Source organism: Aphanomyces invadans, assembly GCF_000520115.1.
Source record: "Aphanomyces invadans strain NJM9701 unplaced genomic scaffold supercont1.6, whole genome shotgun sequence".
In the NCBI taxonomy this organism is placed as follows: domain Eukaryota; phylum Oomycota; class Saprolegniomycetes; order Saprolegniales; family Verrucalvaceae; genus Aphanomyces; species Aphanomyces invadans.
This window is the reverse complement of record NW_008580151.1, coordinates 938,100-954,318: the sequence shown is the minus strand read 5'-3', so window position 1 is coordinate 954,318 and position 16,219 is coordinate 938,100. Positions and strand designations below refer to the sequence as shown.

At 57.8% G+C, this 16,219-nt stretch overlaps 5 protein-coding genes across 8 annotated transcripts; 3 read left to right on the top strand and 2 right to left on the bottom strand.

Annotated features, from left to right (window-relative positions):
* The first annotated feature begins 8 nt into the window (after positions 1-8).
* H310_03953 (hypothetical protein) lies at positions 9-2,590 on the top strand. 4 transcript variants are annotated; one of them, XM_008868042.1, is made up of 11 exons: positions 9-824; positions 880-1,000; positions 1,197-1,325; positions 1,385-1,495; positions 1,541-1,620; positions 1,675-1,739; positions 1,791-1,848; positions 1,901-2,014; positions 2,065-2,100; positions 2,157-2,219; positions 2,263-2,590. In XM_008868042.1, exons 1-11 carry the CDS (start codon positions 48-50, stop codon positions 2,542-2,544), a joined length of 1,836 nt encoding a protein of 611 aa, XP_008866264.1. In that variant the 5' UTR covers positions 9-47; the 3' UTR covers positions 2,545-2,590. The 4 variants fall into 4 exon arrangements, with proteins under 4 accessions (XP_008866264.1, XP_008866267.1, XP_008866266.1 ...); XM_008868045.1 differs by having other exon boundaries at positions 1,107-1,325; XM_008868044.1 differs by having other exon boundaries at positions 2,065-2,219.
* A 298-nt stretch (positions 2,591-2,888) lies between these two features.
* H310_03952 (hypothetical protein) lies at positions 2,889-5,191 on the bottom strand. The gene is made up of 9 exons (XM_008868041.1): positions 4,271-5,191; positions 4,147-4,221; positions 3,976-4,086; positions 3,841-3,920; positions 3,731-3,792; positions 3,601-3,658; positions 3,425-3,541; positions 3,284-3,382; positions 2,889-3,229 (listed from the first exon to the last, which is right to left on the bottom strand). The coding sequence occupies exons 1-9, from the start codon at positions 5,097-5,099 to the stop codon at positions 2,942-2,944; spliced, it is 1,719 nt and encodes a 572-aa protein (XP_008866263.1). The 5' UTR covers positions 5,100-5,191; the 3' UTR covers positions 2,889-2,941.
* Positions 5,192-5,813: 622 nt separating this feature from the next.
* Positions 5,814-14,395, top strand: H310_03950 (hypothetical protein). Its single transcript, XM_008868039.1, has 4 exons — positions 5,814-6,383; positions 6,428-12,358; positions 12,415-13,181; positions 13,237-14,395. The coding sequence occupies exons 1-4, from the start codon at positions 5,844-5,846 to the stop codon at positions 13,679-13,681; spliced, it is 7,683 nt and encodes a 2,560-aa protein (XP_008866261.1). The 5' UTR covers positions 5,814-5,843; the 3' UTR covers positions 13,682-14,395.
* Positions 13,746-14,366, bottom strand: H310_03951 (hypothetical protein; the record flags this gene model as incomplete). Its single annotated transcript, XM_008868040.1, has 3 exons — positions 13,746-13,756; positions 13,837-14,139; positions 14,189-14,366. 3 exons carry the CDS (start codon positions 14,364-14,366, stop codon positions 13,746-13,748), a joined length of 492 nt encoding a protein of 163 aa, XP_008866262.1.
* A 109-nt stretch (positions 14,396-14,504) lies between the features above and the next one.
* On the top strand, positions 14,505-16,038 carry H310_03949 (hypothetical protein). The gene is made up of 2 exons (XM_008868038.1): positions 14,505-14,843; positions 14,893-16,038. The coding sequence occupies exons 1-2, from the start codon at positions 14,522-14,524 to the stop codon at positions 15,942-15,944; spliced, it is 1,374 nt and encodes a 457-aa protein (XP_008866260.1). The 5' UTR covers positions 14,505-14,521; the 3' UTR covers positions 15,945-16,038.
* Positions 16,039-16,219: the final 181 nt, after the last annotated feature.

The following is a 16,219-nucleotide window of genomic DNA, read 5'->3' as shown; positions in this document are numbered from 1 at the left end:
GTTTCGCAGTGGTTGAACTGCACTGGAAAACTACATCCGGTCGTCGCATGAGGCGAGCGTTGTCGAGGTCACCGCGTAAATCGGTGGCCAATGATGATGTACAGGACAGCTCGCTCCCCGACACATCGTTCGCGGCTTCAGTCGCCACTTTCGACCCGTCGCCGAGCTCCAGAACCTCGTCGCATCGACACCAAGGTGGGCCATCGTGTCGTACGCTTTGCTCGCAACATAGTTTTGCCGACGGTCGGACAAGCACCAAGAACCAAAGCACCCGCGGGCCAGAGACAGCGACGATTACGGATGCATCGCTAGACATGACTGATGTGGATGCCCAGCCAAGCCTGATGACGCAAGATGGACCGCTCATGTGTGGATACCTCAACAAACTGAGCACGGGCAAGTGGAAGCGGCGGAGGTGGCGCCAGCGGTGGTTTGAACTGAACGCGAATGGAGAGCTTGTGTACTTCAAGTTCAAGCGGACTGCGCGTCGCCAGGCGTCGTCACCACAAGGGTCATACTCGTTGCACGAAACCGGCGCTCGGTTGACCATCCAAGTGGACTTGCCGCGCGGCACGCCGACACCGTTTTGCTTTGCTGTGACGGTTGGCGGCACGTCATTGCTGGTGTGTGCAGACTCGGAGCACGAATTCCGCGACTGGACCAACATGCTCTCGAATGCAATCGATCCCTCCGGCACAACGGGTGGAGCTATGGAGGCGGTGGCAAGCTCGACGGTATTCGACGAGTTAATGCGGACAGAGTTGGAAGCCTCCAACGACGAAGATTCGCCGACTGCTGCGTCTCCGGTGGCGTCCTCTAGCAAAGTAACAATCGCTCGCAGTCGCCCGTGCAAGTTGTTATGTTTTCCTCCATCTATAGGCGACAAAGGTCAAAACGTCGATAGCAGCGTCACATGGAATGGGGGGGTTCTGGAGCTCCCTTCAAGCAGGTGACGTTGGCACAGCGCTAGGGTCGTTGGCGGTGGTGAATGCTATCGTGGGTAAGTGAAAACGTTGTCTCAACCTTCACCTCTCCTGCTCCTGGCGTGTGTATGCGCCACTTTTTCCTCGTGATGCTATCTGGATATGTATGAAATCAATGCGTAGCCATGCTGCGGTTTGGCAGTTGGCACATCGTGCTGGCCACTGTGATAGTCCTTAACGTGGCTCTTTTATGGCGTCACATCCGGCCAAAAGATGGCCGCCCGTCGCACGACAAGAATGTAGCCATCGGGGGCTCCGCAGCAGCAGCAGGCGGGTTTCCTACCGCGCGACCAACCACGCTGGCTTCTCCCGTCAAACCCCCCGTGTCTGGCACGGTGAATGGTACGTCAATCCGATGCCATCCACCAAGATACATCTCAAGTTGGCTGGCTGAAATGCAGGCTCTAAGGCTGTGGCGGGATGCTCCATGAAAGAATGCCCCACTGACTCTGCGCCACACGTTTCGGGCTGCTGGACACAGCTTCATGCGTCGCGGTTCAACGTGCGGAAAGGTTAGTCCCTTTGCGCCTCTTGCACTCTAACAACAGGCGGCACAGGGCCGAGTTATCGCCGCACAAAGACCAAAGCGCCGTCCGCTCCAGCTCTATTAACGTTGATGGCGACAGATGCCTACCGGGTACACGACCTCATTCTTCGTCTCGAGCTAACACTTGCATGGCATCCGACTTAGTCGTGTGGTAAAATCGACAACATCGGCAGCGTCGTTGACCTGCCCAGCCCCCGAGACGGCAACCGGTGCGGTCCTTCGATCGTTCACCAGCTAGACCAACGTCTTGGCTACCGCAGGCGCGACTTCTTGATCATCAACTGCCAAGTGCCTTGCTATCCCCCGTCCAACCCGTTGGTACTACGCCGTTCGCATTGCCATCACCCCCATGGCCAACGACTCGTGATAGTGGGGCGACCAAACGATGGATGGCGACGGGTTTAACTTTGTCACGTACTTTGCGATTCCACCGGACGTGCGAGCCAAGCTGGACGATCCAACTGAAATGGAACCACCAATTAAGGTAATCACGGCAAACCTCCGTCTTGACTGAACGTCCGCGACCTCCTGTAGCTCCTGCGTGGCTTTTTGGAAGAAGGAAATGCATTTGTAAGCCATCGGCGGAGTCGCACACTCTCTCTCTCTCAACCAGTTTGCGACCATAGACGGACAGGCTGAAAGCGATCGGGATCGTGGTGAACCCAGAAGAGCAAAATGTCGGCCGCATGGTGCGTTCCTCGATGGGATCTCCCAGTCTGACCAAGGAAGTAGGAGAAGCACCTCCTGGAAACGTACAATGGCCAACCTATTTTGACGCGGCCCCAACACCGGTTCTACCGCGGGGATGGGTACTTCGAGGTCGACATCGACGCGCACCTTTTCAACTTTGTCGCGCGGAAGGGTCTGTCCGGCGTCGCCGATCACTTTGGCCACATGATCGTCGACTTTGGCTTTGTCCTGGAAGGCCAGGAAGATGACGAAGTCCCCGAGCAAATCCTTGGATGCGTCAGGCTGTGCAAAGTCGACCTGAAAAACGCCCCCCGGCTAGCCTAGTTCCCCCACCCTTTAGTAATCCCTTCGCGTATTTACTCTCTTCCAAGTCGTTTCCTGTTCGAGGGATGCTGTCGCCATTATTATCATGGTGCTTCAGTCGTTCACGCGACTGCACGTCGCTTGCCGTCTATCGGCGGCCGCGCCAAGTCTATAGCTATGCGACGTTTGAGCTTCTGTCCACACGTCGTAGCCCTTGGCCAACGGGTCATTCCATCGACGAACTTTGCTGGAATAAATGGATCTTTGCGCCAGCAGAAGCTCCATGAAGCTTTCCATTGCACAAAATCGGGGAGGTTGGGGAAGCGTGATAGAGGTTCTGCTGGCCTCGCGTCGCGGAGGCATCATCGCTTTGTAAAGAATTTGCAAGAAATAATGTTACAAGTGTGTGGGGATTGCACTACCGAAACGAGAGGTGGTGGGCTGTGTTGACATCGACGCGGCACAGCCGTCCGCTTCCAAAAATGTTTTCCGGCAACTCGTCGTCGTCCTGGCCTTCCATGACAAAGCCAAAATCGACCACCATGTGGCCAAAGTGCTGCGTGATCCCGGTCAGTCCTTTTCGGGCGAGGTAGTTGAAAATGTGCGCGTCGATGTCGACTTCAAAGTACCCGTCCCCGCGGTAGAACCGATGTTCCGGCCGCGTCATGATCGGTTGGCCATTGTACGTGTCCAGCAGCGTGCGCTCCTACCGGAACCGACGCTCTCGTTTGACCATGGCGATGTCATTCAGAGCTCGTACCATGCGGCCCAGCTTTTGGTCCGCAGGATTCGCCACCATCACAATCGCCTTGAGCCGATCGCGGACCGCGCTGTCTTCTTCCAAAAACCACTTCAAGAGCTAAATCGAGATCATCACCTCCTCCTCCATGCACTGACGTACCCTCAACTGTGGGTTCACCGGATCGTGCTTGGCGTCCAGCTGGGCCCGAATTGCCGAGGGAATTGAAAAGTACACGACGAAATTGAATCCGACGCCATCCGTCTTGCTCTCGCCCCACTACAACCGTCCAAAGCATGGGTCCGAGCGACCCCACAAAGGGATGGACGTGCACGCACCAGGGGGTTCGCGGGGGTATAGCACGGGACTTGTGTGTTCAAGATGAGCAGGTCCGTGCTATGATACAAATGCGCCGCTCCCGTGGGCCTCACACGCTGGATAGAGAGCAACTTTTGGTGCCAAACGTACCGGCCGTCCGCGTCGCGGGGCAGTTGAATCTTGCTTCCGATGTTGTCGACTTTCAAATCCGACTACGACGCCGTCTGTGAGACAGACCATGGGACGTCATCGTGACATACCCGGAAGACGTCGGTGGCCACCAATTCGAGAAGCGCAGGGCCCGATGGCGCCTTGACTTTATTCTTCTTGTAGTTGGGTCCTACAAAGAATATGCGCGGCTTCCACAACGAGCTTCTGGGCACGGAAGGGTTTACCCCGACGAACGTTGAAACGGGTAGCATCCAACTGCGTCCAGCTGCCCTTGGCTGTGTCGGCCAAGTCGGGCGCCACCGACGTCAGCGAGCATCCTGCAAACGCTTTCGTGCCTGATGCAAAACCCCACGACGACTCATTCCCGACTCGACTTGGGCAGATATCGAGCGTACCATTGACGTAGCCAACAGCCCCCTTTGAGCTACGCGACAGCCCAACATCGGTCGATGGCCGTTTGTCGCAGACAACTAATTCACAAGATGAGGTTGCTCACGCCAAAATAGAGATGGAGCAGACCTGGCGCAGGTTCCACAGCCGGTTCAATCAAAGGAAACAGTGGTGGAACGGCGGCGGCGAGTTCGAGAGGTGCCGTCGACAACAACCGACACCGAACGGCCGCGTTGCCTTTGGACGCGGCGACATGCCGATTTGTCCAGAAGAAGCAGAGGCAGCCCGCCGCCGCGAGCAGTGCAATGGCCGTGATGAGAAGGTCGACGTGCAGCACCATCAAGGGATTTAGCACAACACCAACTCCGAGCGCGACCTTTCGAGACTCGAAGATGGACCGGAAAGAAGGAGAAGTCGTGATCACTGGAGGCGCAGCCACTTTGTTGCCGAGCTCTTGCAATTGCTCTAACGCGTATACGGGAGTTGGTGGGACAACAGGTGGTGCTTCGGGATGGATCGTCGCCGAGATGACGGCGATCCATTCACAAAACTCTTGCTGGGATCTGGCACAGAGCAAGAGGGACCTCGTGTCGTCGAACGTGTGCACGGCAAAGCAAAACGGACTAGGCGTGATAGTCGGCAGGTCCTCCTTCGGAAAAGTCAGCGCTGACGAGGGCCCAAGGACAAATACGTCCCGCGGGATGGCCTTCTTGCGGCTCTTGAGCGACGGAGCCGATTTGAAGAGCTTGAGCACGCCGTTCTCGAGCACGAACCATCGCTGACGCCACTTTTGTTTGGCATTCCACTTGCCACGGTTGTACTTGCTCAGATACCCAGCTTTCACGACCTCCATGGCCGGGCCGTGCGACGACACGCTGCTCGACGGGCTCGCGACCGATAACCGCAGCTTCGATAGTCCTTCATCGCCACGCATGGCCGCGGCTGGAGCAGCCATCATGCACGTCGTTGCAACTGTCGGAAGTACGCAACGGCGGTCACTTCTTCGCGGCGTTGTGGTGGTTGCTCGACGAGTGCACCTCTTTGCCCGACTGAGTTTCACGAGAGGTGCCACCATACTGAATTCAAGTCACATTGCCAAAGTTACGATTCTGGGGCGGGGTAGATACACGGTTGGTTGACACACATACAAAACATGATATTCCTTCTACGGGATACGTCCGTGGAGTCCAGAATCAAGTTTAGCATTTGTATGGAGTGCTTTCTGCCGAAAATACAGAAATACCAGCACCGCAATTCCCATATACTTGCATCGCTGATGACATAATTTGGTCGTCCTCAGAGCGTCACCTCTCCTGGACGCACGTCACACATATGGACTTGTCCGCCACATACAAAATCCAAGATAAGGGATCATACGGTACGTCGAGACTGCAAAGCAGGCAGAGCCCCCCTGGAGCGAGTGGCGGCACAACGCGTGCCCACGCGCAACGGCCAAAGAGACGTTCCGAATATGCAGCACGTCAGCTAGCCGGCATGCTAGTCTAGCGATCGTTTTCCTGTCGGTTCATCCCGACTTACGACGCCGAAGCCGATTGGAAGATCGCGCGACCTTTCGAATTCGAAACTTCAGGAGGCAATTTAATTGTTACAAATTTCAAGGTATTTTTTTATTCCGGACGCATGGAGTGGGCCTATCCGGATAAATCCGGTACAAGTCTCGACATTGCGTGGCAACATTGTCATGCCCACGGCGACCGTTGCCGAGAAGGATGCAGCGCTCTTTGCAGAAGAAGAATCACGCCATATCCACGCAGAAAAGGAGATAGAAGAGCTGCGCATCCTCGACGGATATCTTTTTGTCCCCCCGTCGCTACGCCATGACTTCAAACACGTAGCAACAAACTCACGTCGCGACGTGACCGCGGCGCGGTACGCGCGCAGTGCGCGGCTCTTCTATCACAACAACCAGCACCTTCGCGGAACCTTGTATCCAGCCGATGTCGAAACTATGATTGGCGCCAGGGTGTACTACGAACGAGCTCTAGTGAAACTTGCCGACGTTGAAGCGTCAGCAGGGTCGAAAACACTGCTACAGCTCCAGCGCCAGGTTGTGTCGCTTGTGCAGCAATGTCTCAAGAGTGGTCAATGCGACATCTACATTGGTCTTGTCCAGCCCAAACGAAGTCACCTTCTCTACACTGCTAGCTCCTCAAACAGCGGCATGCTTGGCAAGTCGTTGCTCTCCACAGAAGGCGTGAGTTTCCATAGTGTCGTGAATCAAGTACGTGATCGCATCCTCAGCATGGCTTTCACGTGTTATGCCAGGAAGTAGTGGTGTGTGAAGATGTGGCGCACGACCCCGCCGTAAAGTGCTTCAGTGAGCATTGTTGCGGTCCGTTTGCTTGCTTCCCGCTTGTCGGACGAGGGAGCCGTCGTGGCCGCGAAATCGGCAATACTATTTCAAAAACCAGCAACTATCAGCTTGCCACCACTTCAAAATCCAACGACGCATCGACCAAAGACGCTTCCAGCATTTCTGAAACGATCGGCGTGCTCGCTGTTGACGCCACGCGGTTGGCGTGGAAGCATTCCCCAGCCGCCATGACAATAGCGCAAGTCGGGGAGTTCTTGACAGCTTACGGTGCCGCCGATTGTGTCGCAGCGTTTCATAAGCACCGTATCGATGGCCGCAAGCTCCTCACACTGACCGACGTCGACGTTGAGTTTACGCTGGGCGTGTACCGCGTCGCCAGCCGCAGCAAAGTGCTCGAGCTCGTTGGGGCGCTGCGGGATGGGGTGCCCCTGCATCTGCCCACCCCACCGACGTGGTTTACCCAAGAGCCGCCGTCGATGGCGTTCTTGGAAGAGGTTGCGGCCCGCGCTGGGAAGGTGTTTTACCGCGCCCAGCTCCGCGACTGGCATCGAAAGTTAGCCACCACAACAGTTGACGGTCTGTGCACGCAATACAACGTCTACAACACAGCTATTCAGGCGATCCTGCACTGCATTCTGATGGTGGACTCGGTGACAATTTGGCGGCTCGAGGGACATCGCCAGTTCCCGCCCGCACATCAAGTCCATGTCCTCGCCGCGTGCGACACCCCGCTCGATCGCCTCGCGCCGTTCGTCAACTCGTACGACAAAGGGATCAAGCGCATGCAGCTCTACAAAGAGCACGGCGGCGGACGCCCATCCATGTTGCGCGCCAACATCACGCGGATCGGCACGCACAACGCCAATGCAGCCCATCTCCCCGCAGATCCATTCATGGTTACCTGGTCCGACCAGTCCACTGAAGACCTCTCGTGGACCGACCTCCAGCAACTGCTTCCGATCCGCCCCCTCAATACCCAACACCATCAGCTCCAGAAGCTGATCGCCCACGTCGAGATGCAGACGGATGTTGTCATGACCGTCGACGGCGGGGCATCCAAGTGGCTGCGAACGTTCAAGGACAACGATGACAGGTTCACGTACGTGCTGGACATGACATTTCAGCCGTCTTCGCCGTCGCCGAGGGACTGCGCGGGTTCCTTTGTGTCCCAGATGATTCTCCCAACTATGGAGGAAGCGTTGGTGTGTGTGCGCGGGCGCCAACGCCGGTCCGCCGCCCGCGCCAAGTCTATGAAAGTCATGCGGAAGGCCATCGCCCAATTGAGCATGTCGCCGTCCAGCGACGCGCTCCGGTCTGCCACCGACTTGGTCGCGGCGATGGCGGCCGAAGTGGTGTCTTGCTTGCCGGGGGTCGAAATTGGAGTCGCCGAACTGCGACCGGGTGGGACGTCGGTTGAGTTTACGTTTGGATTCAACGGGTGCTTGCTGGCCGAACGCCGCACAGTCCTTGAACGCGGCGCTGCTCTCGCGTGCTTGAAGCAGCCACGGATGTCCTCGATCATCCGTTGCTTGGATGCCGCCGTCGGTCTCGAATGCTTTATCACGCCAGATGCGGTCGATGCTTCGCTCCCGCTCATTCTTTTGCCCATGGTCCATGAGGAATCGGCCGTGGGGGTCGTGACCGTGTATCGGTTCACTGACGTCGAGAAAGGCCGGTCAGATGAAACCCACCCAGAGTGCGGCGTCATAGCCTTCCTCGAATGCACCGCGAAATGCATCGCGGCCGTCCTGCGTATCAAACGCCGCGCGCACGCACTGTACGAGTTGGAAGCCATGGCGCGCAACGCATTCATGTCTCCACTCGAGCTGTACGTGGCCACGATGCGCACGATGGTGTCGTGCTTTGTGGGCCTCCACAAGCCCAAATTCGTCCAGTACGACAAGCCGTCGGCGCATGCAGCGGCCGTCTTGGACTGCGCCGCATTCGAGTGGAATATGGTCGACGTGCAATACGTCGACGCCCTTCGCGATGTCCGGCGTCGAGAAACTCGCCTCGAGACGTTCCAGCAATACTTTCGCTTGGACGACTCGACCATGCGCTACATCGAGGCCAGGTTGGGGGCGCCGCCGTCCCCGCCGGTCGTGTCTGGGCACCTCGCCACGCTCTCCGACACTGTCCACCCCGTCGTCATCGACCGCAAACTCCACACGTCCATTGACGCCGCGTTTAAAATCGTGTTTGGCAACCAAGTGTATGTTCAAGCATGGGTGCCAGCGCTGTGCACAAGCACGACGTTCGTCGCGCTTACGTACACCACCACCACCGACTGGGTTTGCAAGTCGGACGACCGGTTCTTGGAGACCCTCGCGCACTCTCTGAGCCGCGTCCTGACTACAGTTCAAGGCAGGTACGATCGCGTGCGGGGCCGCGTTGCCGCGCTCTCGGTATTCCAAGGACAGTGCCGCGACGTGCAACCGGTCGACTTGGTAATGCCGACCGTCGACACCGAACTCGACGCAGAAATTCGTCCAGACGTCCAGCGATGGGCCGTCGATTCGATTGCCGCGACGCTGACGGGGTCGAATGTATACATTGGCATGGTCGAGCCGTCGAGAAAGCGCATCACGTACACTTGTGCATCTCGAGCGAGCTGCATGGTCGGCAAGCACTTGAACATGGGCAAAGGGGTGAGTTTTCAATGCCTGGCATCGCAAATGCCCCTCGTGCTCGACGGGTCCAACAACCAGCTCGATCAAGGCGCCGACGCCGATGCCGCCCGGTGCGACCAACTGCGCCACTTCGGAGACCCGAAAGCGTTCCAGTGGCCGTTCATTGTTGTCCCCATTGGAACGATCGGCGTGTTGGCGCTGGACAATCTGGCGCAGTACGGGGAGGCCCCGGCCCCGGAAATGGGCATTGTCGACTACTTGGTACGCGTGGCGGGGGAGATCGAGGTCATGGTACAGGGGAGCCGCGCGCAAACTCGACCATACCGCGCGACGCTTCGCGATCGAGCCATCCACGACATGATGGTCGTGTGCGACAACGGCCGCCATTCCGAAGCGTATGTCCTTCAGCGCGCGCTGGACATCGTGGCCGCAACGTTCTCGGGGGTAAACGCGTACGTGGGTCTCGTGGCGCCATGGTGTACATCCATGGAGTTTGCACTGGCGACGAAAGCCAGCTCCATGCAAGGCAAGTCGATCAACATGACCAAATCCGTGAGCGCCGCGTGCTACCGGAGCCAGCACCCCGTCGTGGTACCCAACGTGGCCAAGAATCCCAACGGCCTGCATTGCTTTGACCAGAATCAAGCCGGCGTGTACGTAGCGGTCCCGATTCCGTACGTGGGTGTCCTCGCCGTCGATTCGTTTCCAGGAACGGCGGGCGGCAAGTACATGAACAACGTGCCCGAGCCGGGGGTCGTTGCGTGCTTGTCGTCGTTGGCGGAATCGGTCGGCGCGCATATTCAGGCCAAACGCCTGTGGGGGCTCGCGCAGGGCATCAAACGCCTCTTTGTTGGCAACGCATCCACGTTTGCAGTCTTGTTCCAAGCGGTGGCCAACTTGCTCGCGTTCGCCATGCCCGCAGCCATCCGCATCGACGTCTGGTACGCCTACCACAACCACCCGCCGGAACTCAAGTTCTCGAGAGCCAGCGATGTGCACGCCACTCCCCTCGAAGCCACACACTCGTGGGCGAACGTCTACCCGGATGCGCCCGTCGTGGGCACGGCCCCCCTGGACCTGAACGAATCGACCCTCGTGTGTCCGTTTGAGATGGTCGATCCGGCGCATCCATACACCCAAACCCATGCATGGATCGTAGTCACGCGCCTCCCGTCCGTGAATTGGTCGTACGACCTTCACGTGCTTGCGACCGTGCAGCCGCTGTTAACGGAATGCTTTCACTTGTCCAGCCAGCGCGCGGCGGCGGCAGTGACGCGTGCCGAATGCCTCGATCGGATGCGCATGGGGCTCGAGGAACTCGTCCAGACTCCGACCGACGTTGTCGTGGAGCACCTCCGACCGACGCAACGCACGTGGCTGAATTGGATGGCGACTGCGCTGGGTCGCGGCACGGACGTGTACTTAGGCGAGCTACAGGCCAACTACCATCCTTTCCGCGGCGACTACAATGACGTGCTCGAGTTCACGGCGGCGTCGGCCGGTAGTCTCATGCAGGGCGTGCGGCTGTCGGACGAAAATCTATTCAGTTTTCAATGCATCCGCACGCAAGACTCCGTCGTGATCAACCACCTGACCGACAAGACTCGCGCCGTCCACTTTTGCACGAAGCGCAAAGCTATTCGAGCGTATTGCGCCGTCCCCGTCGCCACACTGGGCATGCTTGGCGCCGACAGCTTTGGCAATACCGCGTTTAACGTGAAGAACGAAGTCGAGCGCGCGACGTTGCAATTTCTCGAGCAATGTGCCGCGTGCCATGTCGACCTGATCGAGACAACGCGCATGTTGGTCGGCGTCGCACAGATTCACGCATCGGCAACCGCCATGCCGTCCAAGATGCCCCCGTGGCACGCCCTCAAGTGCCTCTACGCCCACCTCCTCCACGTTATCCAGACGAGTGTCGGGTATGTCCATTGCCAGCAAATCGTGCGGCTCGCCAGCGACTTTACTGGTGACTGCACCATCCTATGCTGGCACAAAGCGCCAACACGCCGGCCCATGCAGCACCTTCCCATCCACTATTGCTACCGCCACCGGTGTGTCCCCGATCTCGTCAAGCATCACGTCCACCTGGACGACTTGACGCTGCCCATGTCGAATATTCCAAAAACGCTAGATCACGCACGGAGTCTAGGCGCCCCCACCACGGGATTGGAGCCTCGTGGGGCGCTTCCCTGCTTTGCTGGCATGCTTGATGGCCACTTCGCTGCGCCGTGCGTCGCGTACTGCTTCTACCGCAAACCAGGCCGGCCATTTGCTCCGCGGGACGTCCGGTTCCTGAACGCCGTCATGCATGTGGCGCAAGCGGCGTATGTAAACATGTACAAGGCGTTGGTTGTGCACACGTTGGCCGCGGAGGCTCTTCAGTGGGCCAAAGACTTTGTCCATGCCAAAGACGCCATGGTGGTTGTGGCGACTCAACTCACGTCCACCACAGCCTCTCCGACGAAAGACAAGGCGGCCACCAAGATGACGTTCACAGTCAAAGTCGCGACAAACCCAGACAAGTTCCCCGTTGGTGTCGCGATGAAGAAGGCCCTGAAGCGGACGCACCGTTTGGCGTCGTTTGCAGCCACACTGGATGTCCATGCCGCCATGGTGCCGATTTCGACGGGGGCGGCATTACCTCCACTGGCTGTGGATGCAGTCGCTCCTGGTTCCATCCACCCAGTCGTGGCCCCTTCAACCCTCACCAATACAGCTACCATCTCGCCCAAACCCACCGGCGGCCGGTTTACAACGTTGTTTGCTAAAAAACGGGCGGCGAAAGACGAACTAGCCCGGGTTACGTCGCCCCATGCCGCCATGGCAGCCGCGCACCCGGCACCAGGAAATGGCGCAATGCCACCGCCTTCTCAGCATTGGGAATGGTCCTGCCGGCTTCCAGCCAGCCAGTACTTGGTAGTGGACATCACGACGTCCGACTCGGTCGACGTCGACCTGTTTGTAGCGGAGGGCACGGCGCTCGCCGACACGTGCCGCGTCATTTACGACGCCTTTTGGGCAAACCCACGAGGGAACGAATCGTTTGTCGGGTATTTTTTGACGACGTGGTGGCATCAAGCTCACGTGGCACTCGGGTCGGCGCGTCTTGCAATCGAGCAGCAAGTCCGCGTGTACTTGGATGCAGATGTCGCCAACAAATCGACCTGTCCAAGCAGCGTCATCACCATCTTGTGTGGCGCTTTGTTGTGCTGTGGATACAAGAAAGACGAGTTTCTCGGCTCGAAGCGGGTATGTACCATGCGTTCCTCGATCGGGACGCTCATCCATGTGCACGGCATGGCTAGGCGGCGCTGCAACTGTTCCTTGCCAAGCAAGTGGCGTCCGAGGTGCAATCGTTGGACCCATTCAACGTCGCAACGAAGTCCAAAGTGTGGACGGCGGCGTTTCGCAGCCGAACGTTCCTGCTGGCCCAAACCAAGTCCCCTTTGGAACTAGGCCGAGACGTGACCCCCGGGTTCCGGACGCTCCTGCACACGACACTGCTCCTCCAAGTCGTGTCCAAGTGGCTCAAGGCCGATGCGGACAAAGAGAAAGCCGTCTGGACACCGCTAATCCTCGCGGCGATTCGAATCCAATGCCGCGCGCGGTGTCGATTTGCTGTCGCCGAGCTGCGCCGACGAAGGCGAACGTACCGCGCGACGCTCGTGCTACAATGCTTTGCTCGTCAAGCGCTCGCTCGGCGGCATGTCCAGTTCCGCCGCGAAACCCGCGCGGCGAGTCGCGTCCAGCGGTGGTATCGCAGGCGCCACGAGAAGAAGCCCGCGTTTGCCACAAAAGAATTGTTACTGCACATGCGTGCTGTCCAGGAGCGATTTGGACTGAACGACCTCCAAGACACGGACGCAATGCAGTTTGGAGAAGCTACGTTCGAGGCGTTCTTCAACCGGGGCGGGGGCAAAAGCATGGTTCACGCGGAGGCGAAGCGTTTGCTCCACAAACTCAAGGATCTTGCCAAGGAGCGAGCGAGTTTGCCATGGGAGGTCCGAGTCGACGAAGACGTCCGCGACCTGTTTGAGTACTTTGACTACGCTGGCGTAGGGTGCATTTCACGGTATGTTTATGCATGTGGCGCATGGCATCGGAAGCTGAACGACGTGATCTGAAAGGGACGATGCCAAAACGATGATCCGAAAGCTGCGCATTCCACTCCAAGACGACGAGCTGTTCGACGTCGTGAACATGATGGACAGCGACAAGTCGGGGGATGTCGACGTTGGCGAGTTCTGCAGCTGGTATAAGTACGAGTACGCTCGATTGCGCGCTCGGTCCAAGTTTTGCGGCATCATGTCGAATGCGGACAAGGAGTGGTTTGCCCAGGGCATGGCCATGCGGTTCGTGCGGCAGCGGTGGACGGAGTGGCGCAACAATGCCAAGATTTCCGACCTCAAGCCCGCTGCTCCGGCATCGCCCCTCCAACTCCCGAACGCACCGCTCCCTCCATCTTCTCCTCCGCCACCACCACTGGAAGATGACAGCGACAAACGTGATGATGTTTCCGAACCCGACGACGAAGAATCGAGTGGTGAAGATGTGTCCGAGAACGAAGCATAAACTGATAGTTCCTTAATGGATGTCCATGTCATCGTGGCCGTCCAGGTCGTCTTCGTCATCATCTTTACTCCACGCCTGGACGGGTGTACTATGGTCGAACGAGCTCGACGTCTTCGCCTCCTTTGCCCTTTTATAGATTTGCTTGTCCTCCGCACGTTGGTTCGTTTTGCGTGCGGCATGGTCCGTCTTGACGGGGCCCGACGACGGGGTTCCCAAGCTGCCGTTGTTGGACTTGACGTCGGCGGTCTTTGGTGGCGGTGGCGTGTAGATCGGTGTCGATGCCATGTACTTTTCGTATGCAACAAACTGTGATCGGTACGTTTCGAGGGTCTTGACCCATACCGCGGCACCAGCTTTGCTTTCGCCCTTGAGGAAGAACTTTCGACCCTTGGACTCGACTTGAAAGCAGTAGTCGTCAAAGACAACGATGGCTGTGATGTCGTCGAGGAAGATCGAGCCTACAACGTATCACATGATGAACATCGCTCGTAGATAGTGCCAACGGACTCTTCATGATGGGCTGGGAGTGCGACACCGAATATCCAAATTCCTTCCGCTTCACATCGACATAGAACCAGCGCTTGTTCCAGCTACCCGTCAGGTTGATGCCCGTCTTGCGCTTCATCTTGTACAGGTATCCTTCAATCTCCGGCGGAACCGGGCACTGCGCCGCAGGCACGCTCATGATGCGGTGAGGTCCGTCGTGATGTCCAAATTGAAAAATGAGCTCCGTCGCCGCCATGTTGCTCTATTTTTAGACCCCGTTATTCGGTGGACGCTTCGTATCCGGAATGTATCGGTAATCCGGATAAAAAGTTCCGATCTTCAGTGCTTCCAACAATGCCGCCGCCGCCCGATCGGTACCGTGCCGTGTATGCCATCTTGTTCTTGCAGGGCGTCGGTGCTTTGCTGCCATGGAATGTGTTCATCACAGCAGCCAGCTACTTTGGCGAGCGCCTCAAGGATACATCGGTGCATGCGTCGTTTCTCAATTGGTTCAGCCTTACGTTCAACCTGACCACGCTCTTCGTTGTGTCCTTGAACGCGGCATGGCTTCGCCCGCACTTGCCATGTCCTCGAACTAAGGTCGTTGCTTCATTGGTGGGGATCGCTGTGGTCCTCCTTATCACGGCAGTGCTCGTCCAGTGTTCAGCTGTTGTGGGTACGTCAAAATGCTTCGGTGGATCTCACGCCTCACCGCACATGCGCAGGCTCCCCATTCTTCGCCATCACCATATCGAGTATCGTGGTGGCGTCCATTTGCTCGGCGTATTTGCAAGAAGGTCTGTTTGAAATCACGGCGCTGCTCCCGGAAATTTACACGCAAGCAGTCATGACTGGCCAGAGCATGGCGGGGTTTCTTGTCGCGCTAAGCGGCTTCGTCCTGACGTGGCTCCACCCCATACTTCCGTCGACAGCTGTGTCAGCGTACTTTATGTGGTCGGCTGTTCACGAAGGTGAAGCCGCCACCAGCGCGTTCATCTACTTTTTGGTTGCCTTTGCCACCGTGCTCGCGGCATGGGCGTCCATGCTGATCTTTTTTCGGCTTCCCTTCACCAAATTCTTCCTCTCGACGTCCGAGAAGCGTCGCGGCAGACTCGCGAACCAAAACAACGATCGTCTCGTGTCGCTGCTGGAGGACGAAGACAGCTCCACGTCGACTGACTCGGCGCCGTTTCTCGACCCGATCGATGACGAGATGGACGACGTTGCCACCGTCAAGGCATCGCTGCCTCGTTCGAATCCATGGAAAATCTTGTGGCAAGTTCGGCACTTCGCCTTTACCGTGTTTGCCACATTCTTCGTTACCCTGGCGCTGTTTCCAGTTGTGACGTCGTCGATTGAGTCGACAAGCATGAACCAGTCGCTTTTCGTCGCGCTCACGTTCGTTGTGTTCAACTTGGGCGATGTCGTCGGCCGCGCGTGCACGGCCCTGTACGTGTTTCCGTTCCGGCGGCTCTTGGCCGTGGGCGCGGTCGGTCGCGTTGCTTTCTTCGTTCTTTTCTTCGTGTGCAACGTCCGTGACTCGCCGATTACGATCTTTCGCCAGGATGGTGCTGCCGTCCTCGTGCTGTTTGCCTGTGCCTGGTCGAACGGGTACTTTTGCAGCGTCGCGATGATGCGGAGCACGCACGCCGTCCATCGCGCGAACCGAGAACTGTGCAGCTCCATCATGTTCCTATGTCTATGTCTCGGCCTCACTGCCGGTTCCCTGGCGTCGTTCGGTCTGCGTGCTCTCTTATGCCGCTGCAATCCCTTTTAATCGGTAGTTCACACTGCAAATACAGTCGCGCATTAAAAGCCCCAACTCGTCTACTCGTTGCACCATGGCTGGGCACGGTCATGCGGCGTGGCGGCGTCGTTTTCGCTTGAGTCGTTGAGAGCGACCAACATGGCTCGCATGGCATTTTACCAATGTGTCTGGTCGTGGGCATTGGTATCTGTCCAGGATCGCCGTTGGAATCTGTTGTGTTGAGAATACAGCTCCGTATCGACAAAACCTCCATCGCGTCTACGATTACCTACATGACTCCAAGG

Coding starts and splice junctions, on each gene's coding strand:
- H310_03950 (XM_008868039.1), top strand. CDS start 5,844: ATGCCCACGGCGACCGTTGCCGAGAAGGATGCAGCGCTCTTTGCAGAA. Junction 6,384..6,427: donor TCCATAGTGTCGTGAATCAA/GTACGTGATCGC, acceptor GTGTTATGCCAG/GAAGTAGTGGTGTGTGAAGA. Junction 12,359..12,414: donor AGTTTCTCGGCTCGAAGCGG/GTATGTACCATG, acceptor CGGCATGGCTAG/GCGGCGCTGCAACTGTTCCT.
- H310_03952 (XM_008868041.1), bottom strand. CDS start 5,099: ATGATGGCTGCTCCAGCCGCGGCCATGCGTGGCGATGAAGGACTATCG. Junction 3,921..3,975: donor CCGTTTCAACGTTCGTCGGG/GTAAACCCTTCC, acceptor TATTCTTTGTAG/GACCCAACTACAAGAAGAAT. Junction 3,230..3,283: donor ACCAAAAGCTGGGCCGCATG/GTACGAGCTCTG, acceptor CGGTTCCGGTAG/GAGCGCACGCTGCTGGACAC.
- H310_03949 (XM_008868038.1), top strand. CDS start 14,522: ATGCCGCCGCCGCCCGATCGGTACCGTGCCGTGTATGCCATCTTGTTC. Junction 14,844..14,892: donor CCAGTGTTCAGCTGTTGTGG/GTACGTCAAAAT, acceptor GCACATGCGCAG/GCTCCCCATTCTTCGCCATC.
- H310_03953 (XM_008868045.1), top strand. CDS start 48: ATGAGGCGAGCGTTGTCGAGGTCACCGCGTAAATCGGTGGCCAATGAT. Junction 825..879: donor CGGTGGCGTCCTCTAGCAAA/GTAACAATCGCT, acceptor CTCCATCTATAG/GCGACAAAGGTCAAAACGTC. Junction 2,220..2,262: donor AGCAAAATGTCGGCCGCATG/GTGCGTTCCTCG, acceptor CCAAGGAAGTAG/GAGAAGCACCTCCTGGAAAC.